The sequence below is a fragment of the Priapulus caudatus genome, unplaced genomic scaffold (genome assembly GCF_000485595.1).
Source record: "Priapulus caudatus unplaced genomic scaffold, Priapulus_caudatus-5.0.1 Scaffold126, whole genome shotgun sequence".
Classification (NCBI taxonomy): domain Eukaryota; kingdom Metazoa; phylum Priapulida; class Priapulimorpha; order Priapulimorphida; family Priapulidae; genus Priapulus; species Priapulus caudatus.
In genome coordinates this window covers 403,104-413,527 of record NW_014577187.1, presented here as the reverse complement: position 1 = coordinate 413,527, position 10,424 = coordinate 403,104, and the positions used below count along the sequence as shown (strand labels likewise).

At 41.0% G+C, this 10,424-nt stretch overlaps 1 protein-coding gene across 4 annotated transcripts in view; it reads left to right on the top strand.

The window, feature by feature from the left end:
- LOC106805775 (TNF receptor-associated factor 3-like) overlaps positions 1 to 10,424 on the top strand; it is an 18,778-nt gene that overhangs the window by 6,375 nt on the left and 1,979 nt on the right. For all 4 annotated transcript variants that reach the window (XM_014807493.1, XM_014807492.1, XM_014807494.1 and 1 more), the window contains 4 exons: positions 1,335 to 1,448; positions 1,927 to 2,026; positions 2,891 to 3,004; positions 3,138 to 3,306. In XM_014807493.1, the coding sequence (XP_014662979.1) occupies positions 1,335 to 1,448; positions 1,927 to 2,026; positions 2,891 to 3,004; positions 3,138 to 3,306 (497 nt within the window). The remainder of the gene's footprint in view (positions 1 to 1,334; positions 1,449 to 1,926; positions 2,027 to 2,890; positions 3,005 to 3,137; positions 3,307 to 10,424) is intronic.

The following is a 10,424-nucleotide window of genomic DNA, read 5'->3' as shown; positions in this document are numbered from 1 at the left end:
ACTCACTCATTTGTGTCCTTGTTTGTGGTGAGCTGCAGTGTCATTGGCACTTTCATTGACTTCGCAGTGGCACATACCTACCATAATGTGGGGTGAGTGCCTCCCCCCCCCCCAGGGTTAGATCGTATATTTTTAGCTATAGTAAAGAGCCTGTAGTGACATATGGCTATTATTTTGGAAAATTTTTATTGTATTCTAAACGTGTCAATTCTTTTTACTCGTATTGTGACAAGCAGGACTGTCACTGGTGGGTAGTGGTACAGTGTAGCCCCGTTATAACGTGATGGTTGGGGTCCATAAAATGTCATCGCAAAAAAGCGGGTTCGCGCTAAATAGGGGTTATATACATGGCTATATAAGAGCAAAAAAGGTGGTCCAATCGACTCATCGCGTTATATCCGAATTCACGTTAAATCGGAGCGGGTAAAATCGGGGTTCCGCTGTACCTGTATACTACTAGCTACATTACCTATTTTGCTCTGTTGATTTCTATGGTAGTATGTACCATGAGTTATAATAGGTAAAACCACAACTGTTTAACTTCCACACTAGAATTGAACTTAATTTTGTTGTTAGCTCACCTTGACATCGTCAAGCTGAGCTATTGCCATGGGTCGTCGTACGTCGTACGTCCGTCCGTCCATCCGTCCGTCCGTCAACATTTGGCTTCGGTCAACGATAACTCAGGAACCGTTTGACCCACATGTTTGAAATTTGGTGTAGTTGTTATACTGCTATGCTCCCATATTAAACGTCCTATTTTGGAGCACGCCAGTCGGCGTACTTTCGAGCCACGGCGATTTTTTGGCAAAAATGGGAATTGCCATTAGTCAGTTCAGGTTCAACGGATTTTGCTCATTTTTGGTATGTGTATGAATAAGGGCTAAGGGTTTTGATATTTAAAAAAAATTTATGCAAATTAGGTAGGGTTTGGCAATTATATAGCATATTATATAGACACAAACAGTCTGTGGTGTCACACTCGTCTGGTTCGTTTTACAAGATTTCATTGACAATATCTTTAATGCAAAATTGGTATTTCCTCTCCACCCTGCCGATGAAACGTCTATATTAGAGTAAAGTTTTACAAAACATGTCGGAACGCAGCATAACCTATTTATTTCAAACGCCATCGCTACAAAGCGGGTATAGCGCCATCTACGGTCACAAATTGTGATTCATTTTGGTTTATAAATTATTATTGCGATATACAGATGGCAATCGTTTCTATAATGTACGTCGATGGTTGCTCAATTAAAACTGACTTCTTCCTACTCACTCATTTGTGTCCTTTTTTGTGGTGAGCTACAGTGTCATTGACGCTTTCATTTCAGGAACTGCTAAATGAGCGTGAAATGTTACTCAGTGTCATAAAAAAGCAAGATGCAGAAATATCTCATCTACAAGGCACTATATGCTTGTTAAATAAGAGCATAAGTGATCTTCAGGTAGAGTGAACTTCACAGTTTTGTTTTAATATAGTTTAGAGATTATCATGTTGAATTACATGCATCATCACGTTAACAGTTGCTGTATGACCCCCGTACAATATCAAATGAAACATGTAAATAGGTCTTTACCTGAAAATGTCATGAACTGGTTGTAATCACTGGCTTAAGATGGTGGTGTCACTTAGACTGGACACACAGCGAGATGATCACAGATAAATCCGTAGCATCGTGGGCATGAATCATTCCAATGGTTAAAACCCCTATGAAAATCATGTGTAGTGTAACCCACATCCGTTTTTCGAAGAGAAATTTTACTATTTTAATGTCATAGGAAGCATATGGTAGAAATATAATATTGCAATAATTCTTTGATGTTTCAATAATATAGGCTATAATTACGTGTTTTAAATATTCAAATGCAAAATTATAACCATTGGTACTGTTTTGTAATTCAATACTGAATTTTCTATTTCAGGAAGCTGTGGCTGGTAATACAAAGAGGCTTGCTGATAGCAACAAACAAATACACATTTCTGTCAACTCCCGTCTGCAAAAAATCGAGTCATGGCAGAAAGGTTTCCCAGTGATTTGTGTTTTTACTGATTCTTCAATTAGCTCAATTATTTCCGCTGTGAAGTCTCGAGCTTCTAGCAGTTATAGTTTGCATCACTGTTGAATGAATTAGTTGACTTGATGTGGTAGAAGAGGGGATACTGGTTTAGAGTATAATATTATCAGGGTTTCTTATACATATAAGAGGCACAGTGGTGAACCACCGTTGTCAAATTTAACATCGCTGTTGTTAAAATGTTCCTGTATTTACCTGCCATTGTCAGAATAGTGTCAACCTAAAAATAATTAGATCACCGCATGCATAGATCCCCCCCCCCACGCATCCGCATACGTGTCTACATCACGCCTTTGAATCCATCATGCATGTTTTTTCCCAAACTGGTCATTACCTCCTTTGTCTAATTTTCCCTAAGAAGAAACCCTGATTAATAGTTTAATTTATAATGCAGCTACAGATACATTGGTGTATCCGAAGCTTTTCAGCCTAAAGTTAGTTGTCCCATCATGCTTTGCAATCAAACTAATGTGAAGCATGTGTTGCCTGTGAACTTGTGATGCCATTTTGTGATTGGCTTTCATGTAGGAAATAGCTTCAGTTCTTTCACTAACATCAAAAGCATCATTTGTTGGTAAGATAAGGCGTGAAAACACTTTAAGGATTTTAGTACGGTTTAGCCCATGAAGTCAGATAACATGGTGTTCCCTTACATAGTGGGGTGAGTATATTTAGCCTGTGAACGGTCAGACAACATTATGCCGCAATATCTCTATGGAGATATTTAATGAAACATGATTAAAATGAGAAAAGTGTTATCAATACAGCATTCACTCATGAAAGTCTATTGTTTTGTTTTGGCCAATAAAAGAAAACCTAGTTGAACTTGAGAAAATAAAGTCACTGAAGCAAGTATCAGAGGTGGGAGATACGGGGGAACAGAATCTTGGCAGAAGTCGGATCACTCTCACCACTACCTCAATAGGTATGATAGCCTTCTTTAAACTCGTTACGATATCATGAATGAATCGTGCAATCATCATGATGTCATTAAAGGTCAGATTGTAGCCTCTGCGTTATAACAGCTGTCACCGTTTCATCTACCTTGTGTTTTCTAGCTGCCGGCATTAATGATCTTCGCACTGAAGTGATGAGCAAGTTGGAGGGTTTTGACTTCAGCTACAACGGCTCACTTATATGGAAAATTAGCAACTATAGAAGCTGCAAGCAGGATGCTGTCGCTGGTCGCAGTCCCTCACTTATTAGCCCACCATTCTACACTAGCAGGTAATAGCATTGATGCCAGTCGCATGTTTACACTTTCTTATTTAAATTGCGTTGTGAGATTACTACCATTGATACTACACCGTCACTTTCTTTTAGGATGATATGTCCAGGATCACAACTAATTACAAAAATATTTCTAAATTTCAAAACGTACGTGACATGAGCTTACCAAATTGACTCAATATTGGGAAATCAGACAGAAATGTTAGACATAATGTTGAAAATGTTGCATATAATTCAAACATGTCAACTTAGAACATCCACGAAGTTCAAGTATGACAACTCTATAGCATGCTCATTACACGTGCTGATAGCGGTCGACGTGAGAGTGCGACATAGATATCATCATCAATTCACGAAATGAAACGTATGATAGGGCATACTTGCTAGGTTGTGCTAATCATCTAAGCAGCTTGTAAAATTTGCATAAATACATATTGCGTGGGGGGTGATTATATCACGCCAATATGCAGCTGCGCGGTAACTATTGCTCATAGGGTCTATGTCCCCTAGGGTACTGCCGGAACGTACCCTGGGTACGGTCCGGTATACCGGAACGTATATCTGATATGGTTAGGGTTAGGGTTAGGGAGTAGGTGTAGGCGACTCCCTAGACTCGTTAGTGGAGTAGGCGAGGTAAGGTCCGGCATATATTAGATAGTACCAGGGTACGTTCTGTCAGTACCCAGGGAGACATAGACCCTCTCAGCGTAACTATGGCATGTTTTTTGTTTCATAATTCGATTTTTGTTTTATGGTTGATTTTATCACATATAACATTCGATTTATCACATATAACATTCGATTTATCACATATAACATTCGATTTATCACATATAACATTTGATTTAGTGCATATAACATTTGATTTATCGCATATAATATTTGATTATTTAATCATATGTTATATGCAATAAATCGACAATAATTCCCTGTTTTAAATGTTCACATTATTTGATTTTATATCAGAAAAGAGAATCAGACCATTCGATCCTGGCATCAAACCATTCGGTTTTGGAATCAAACCATTCAATTATGGAATAGAATCGTTCGATTTGGAATAGAATCGTTCGATTTTGGTATAAATTTCAGGATCGAATGGTTTGATTCGCAGATCGAATGATTCGATTCCAAAATCGAACGATTCGATTCCAGAATCGAACGATTCGATTCCAAAATCGAACGATTCGATTCCAGAATCGAATGATTCGATTCCATAATTGAATGGTTTGATTCCAAAACCGAATGGTTTGATGCCAGGATCGAATGGTCTGATTCTCTTTTCTGATATAAAATCAAATAATGTGAACATTTAAAACAGGGAATTATTGTCGATTTATTGCATATAACATATGATTAAATACATACATAATTACATATCATTCGTTCTGCGAATCGAACTATTCGATCCTGAAATTTATACCGGACCACGTTTCCGACTCTAGCGCCATCTATCAAATTCAAATAAATTCAAATTCAAATAAAGTTTATTGCACAGATAATCGCAGATCATACAGGCAAATAGTCTACAAACTACAATAAAACAAGTTCCTAGGCTAATAAAAACGAGAGAAACGATGTGTCTTATACTACTTTGACATGACTGCATGACACATGTTACATCAACAACTTATATCAACATATATACATGTTATATCAACAACTTATATCAACATATATACATGTTATATCAACAACTTATATCAACATATATACATGTTATATCAACAACTTATATCAACATATATACATGTTATATCAACAACTTGAGCAAAACGGCACTAGTTCAACTTTGGAGCATTTTTACATTATGATAATTAATAAATTTCTGTAAGTATTATAGCTCATAATAAGACTGAAGTGGTCGTTGTCGTATCAGGTGTGATGTATTCACATAGATTTATTGTATGTGTATTTTTATAGTATAACAAACACAACGGAAACATGCGTCTAAACAGAGGAATTGCTCCGACCTGTGATTGGAGGATAAAAATAGACCCCGCCCACTTTTCCACTTTTGGAGGATAAAAATAGAATTCGTGACGTTTCGTTTCACCGGTCATAGCCGCGCGTGCATATTTGCTAATTAATTAGACTAATCGCGCTTCAATAGACTCAAAATTCACAGAGATTACGGCTAAGACATGTGTCTATATTAGCTAGAATTTATAGAAATGTAACTCAAATCGTTCGCTCCATATGATAGTTAGTACACGTTCCTACCTGTCATAGCATAGCGTATGCGGCGGGAGTGGGCGGGGTCTATTTTTATCCTCCAATCACAGGTCGTAGCAATTCCTCTGTTTAGACGCATTTCAACGGACAATGCAGTGGCATCATTACTGTGGTCCTTCGCTATCCTTCCGACCTTATCCTCCGGGGAGAACAACTAGCGCCATCTAGTATGGGCAATATTAATATAATGAAACAATACATTATATCCCCTTCCTGGTGGATTTTAACTGAATCAGCTTCCTTATAGTCACTCACTGGATAACCATTGATATTGGTTTCACACAAAATTACACGAATAATTAATGCAATAACATCAACTTTGGACTATTTGCTCAAACACAAATTACTGTCTTAGAGCCTGATGCTCATACAGATTAACGCTGAAGGTTAACTCATCCACTATAATCATAAACTGGAGATTAGATTTCACAAATTGCTGTAAGCCATCTGCTTTCACAACATTCTCATCCACTACAGTCCAACTCTAAAGATCAAGTCTCTCTGGAGCCTTCCTCATCCAGGTTGATCGCCTTAGGGGAATAGGAGGTGATGACCTATTTGTAGGTCAGTAGGTTTGACATATCTGGCTGAATCAGCATTTCATTTTCAGCTTCTGTTGAGTGTCCCGTACGCATACAGTGTCACTGATGGGGTCATGTTCTACAATCTGGTGTAGTTCGGTTTTGATCACACGCTTCAGGAACAATGTAGCAGGTGCAACGTCTGTTGTAGAGTGAGGAGTACATCTGTAAGTTCTAAGAAAACTTTGTAGGGCCTTTCTCCAGTTGACTCCTTCGACTTTCGCGATTTTCACATGCTTTTTCAGCATTCCGACGAAACGTTCTACTTCACCGTTGGCTCTAGGCCACAAAGGGGTCACTTTGCGATGCCTAAAACCCATAGTTTCTGCGAACTTGGCAAACTCCTCTCCGTTGAAAGGGGGTCCGTTATCAGATTTCACGGTCTCTGGTGTCCCAAATGTTGCGAAGATTTCGTCTAACTTTGGAACTACAGCTGCTGCTGCAGTAGCTCCAAGAAACGGTATTGCTAGGGTTAGAATACCCTATATATAATGTATAGACAATCCGTCGCACAGCCTGGTCGGGCTACTGCTGCAGTTGATCGCACAGGTACCACAAATGGGAAACGTGAATAATCGTCTATGAACAGCATCACTGTTTCCCCCTCGATGTGTGCGGAATCAACACTGGTAAGTTCAAACACCTTTCCAGGTTGCATGGTTGGTTTCAATGGTTCACGGTTGGATACTGGTGTGGCAATTTGGCATGATAGACACGATGTGACTTTTCGTTCTATCAGTTTGTCCATGAGAACCAAACTTTTTCTCTCATAAGAGCCTTAGTTTTCACAATACCAAGATGTCCCTCATGTGCAATGTCTACTGTTCTCTCCTGAAGTAGTGCAGGTATGACGATACAATTCGACTTTAAAAGCACAGTTTGGTCTGCCGTGCATGTCAACTCAGTTTTGATTGGCTCGTATCTCGACAGTTCAGAAACACTGACACCAGGGGAAGGTTTGTACCACTGCCCTGATTTCATGCACATGATGTATGCCTGTATAACGGGATCACTCGCTGTTGCAGCTTCAATTTCGCTTAGAGTCATTGCCTTTGGCACAGCATTGCGTACTATGTATGCAATGTGACCGTCAGTTCTCTCGTCTACACCCTCAAGCGTAGATGTAGCAGGTGTACTGCTTGGATGTCTCGAACCGTAGTCTGCCGGGTTCTTGTCACCTGGTTCATAATCAACGTGAAATCGATACCTCTGCAGGTCCATTAGCCAATGCTCGATTCTTGCGGACGGTTTTGATGAGAGGTTTATTGAACAACGACACAAGTGGTTGATGGTCGGTCACGACTCTGAAGTCCTTACCGTATACATACAGGTGAAAACGCTTTACTGCCCAGTAAATTGCCAACGCTTCACGATCAATCTGGGGATAGCGGGATTCAGTAGCAGTAAGTGGATAGCTAGCGTAGTACAATGGCACAGGATTTCCATCTACACCCTTCTGGGTGAGCACAGCTCCAAGTCCAATTGGGCTTCCATCTGTATAGATTACAGTTTCCTTTTCAGGATCTGTAGTAACCAAGGGTCGTCTCAGCAGATAAAGCATTCTTGAGATTCGTGAACGCAGTATCTTCTTCTGCTGTCCATCTCTAAGGTTCATCCTTGTGTGTCAACCTTCGAAGAATACGTGTGATGGTGGCAAAGTCCTTGATGTAGCGTGAACAAAACGCCGCAGAACTCAGTAAGCTCCGTACTTCAGTGACGGTGTTGGGCGGTTTCAATGTCTGAATCTCCCTGACTTTCTTGGGGTCTGGTGAGATACCTTCACCACTAAAGATATGTCCAAAAAACAACATTCTTAGTACACGAACTTGACACTTCAACAGGTTCACGCGCAAGTTGCTCTCAGTCAGTCGCTGTAACACCATTCGAAGATGCCGGTCGTGTTCTTCCATGTTTCTTCCTCCAACATGATGTTTCTTCCTCCAACATCACTGATATTCTTGACACCTGGTATGCCACTGATGACGTCACTGACAATCTTCTGAAAGATTTCCGCTGAACATGACATACCAAAGTTCAAACGTTTATAACGCCATAATCCGACATGAGTTGAGAATGTGGTGAGATGGCGTGAGTCAGGATGTAACATGATCTGGTGGTAGCCTTGCATTAGGTCAACCTTACTAAACACTGCAGCCATTCAGGTCAACTACAATGTCATCAATGGTAGGTATGACATGACGTTCACGACTTATTGCTTGATTGACTGCACGCATGTCGACACAGATGCGTATCTCGTCACCTGTTGGCTTTGTAACGACAACTATAGGTGATATCCAAGGTGTTGGACCTTCAGCTCGTTCTATTATGTCAGCCCTTTCAAGTTCATCCAGTTTCTGTTCGACTTTCTTTCTGACGTGAAAAGGGATACGTCGATGAGGTTGTGCTACTGGTTTTATCGATTCATCGACAACAACCTTGACAGGATCACATCTGCATGTTCCCATCCCAGCGGTCACTGTGGGGAATTCACTCATAATGTCTGTGTCAGGATGCGATTTTGGTTCAGACACACTGTTGACCAATGTGATCAGGTTTAACTTCTGAGACGCTTTCCAACTCAAAAGCGAACTGCTTGGTCCATTCACCACGAAGAATGTCTCTCTGCAAGTATACTGACCATTCGATGCATCAGCTTGGAATTTCCCAAGTAGATTGAGTGGTTCTGCTGACATGTATGGGTACACTCTCGAATTTGAGTGTATAAGCTTCGGCTTGTTCTTTACTGCGAGATAATCTGTCTCGTTCAAAACATTCACCGATGCCCCAGAATCAGCTATTACTCGCACTGGTGTGCCAGCTATGTTGACACTGAACAGTGGTTTGTCACGGACAGTCATGTTGGTAGTGTCAGTTAGACGAAATGTATACTAGACGATGATTGTCATCATCAATGTCATTAACACTAAAATCACACTTGACAGCCAAATTTTCAGATCGACTGCCTTTTATCTCAGATGCGTTCCCTATCTCTATTGCAAGCGCTCGGTGTCTGATTGGTCTGTCTCGTCCGTGCTGACTGATTCATCCCTGTGATTGTGCAGCTGGGTTTCCTCAACACATCCTTGCGAAATGATTAGATTTTCCACACTTATGACAAGTTTTCCCTCGAGCAGGACACTGTTCTTTGTGTGGATACGAGCTGCCGCAAAGCCCACATGTGGTGTTTCGCTGTTTGTCAGGCTTCACTTGACGTCTGCCGTGATAATTGGCACTAGGCTTGTGTTTGTTTTCCTGATGAAACGGTTTGCTGTTCACTGCATGTGACGTCTCTCGATCCATTTCTTGAGAATGTTCATCTGCAGTTTCCATTGCGTGAGCCGTTTTTAAAAATTGCTCTAAGGTTAAGCCTTGTTCTATTGCTTTCCTCCGTAGGCGCGAGCTTGAAGTGCCTTGTATAATTTTTCGTCTGATCTCGATTTGTCGTCTTGAAAACCACACTTCTGAGCCAGGATCTGCAGTCTAGTGTGAAATTCTGTCACTGATTCACTAGTTCTCTGTATATGAAAATTTACGCTGTGGCTATATGCCCGGCAGCCGGCACCCTAACCCTCCTATTTACTTGAGAAATCACCGAAAATTAAAAACTGCCGGGCATTTAGGAAATCGAAGACCGTGCCCAGCAGCCGTCGGATATTTTCTAAGTGTCGATTACGAGTTCGTTCGCTCAGTGATCCAAAGCTAGGAGAATTGGGCTAGTTCGAATATACAGCTCTAACGAAAATTGCTTGACATTTCTAAACAAATGTAGAATATTTTGGATCACGTAGTACACTGTTTACTTGAGAAATCACCGAAAATTAAAAACTGCCGGGCATTTAGGAAATCGAAGACCGTGCCCGGCTGCCGGGCATATAGCCACTTCGTACTATTATACATGTAAAACATACTAAAAACAAGACACATAGTAATTTACATTAAAAGTATAATAAAACAAAATTACAAAAATGTAAATGGAAATAATTATATATTGTGCATTCTGCGGGCCGGCCGGTGAGCACAAGATGCTTCGATCGCTCACTCCCTCTCTCCCTCCCCCTCCCTCTCTCACTCACTTACGACCTCGACCCCCTCCCTCCCTCTCACTCACCTCACCACCCTCCCTCTCACTCACCACCTCGATCCCTCCCTCCCTCCCTCTCACTCACTCACCACCTCGACCCCTCCTCCACTACCCTTTCCCTCGTCCTCTACCTCTTCTACCTCCACCCCTTCTCCCCTCCTTCCCCCACTACCTTCTCCCTCGTTCTCTACCTTCTCTCCTTCCTCCTGTACCACCTTCTC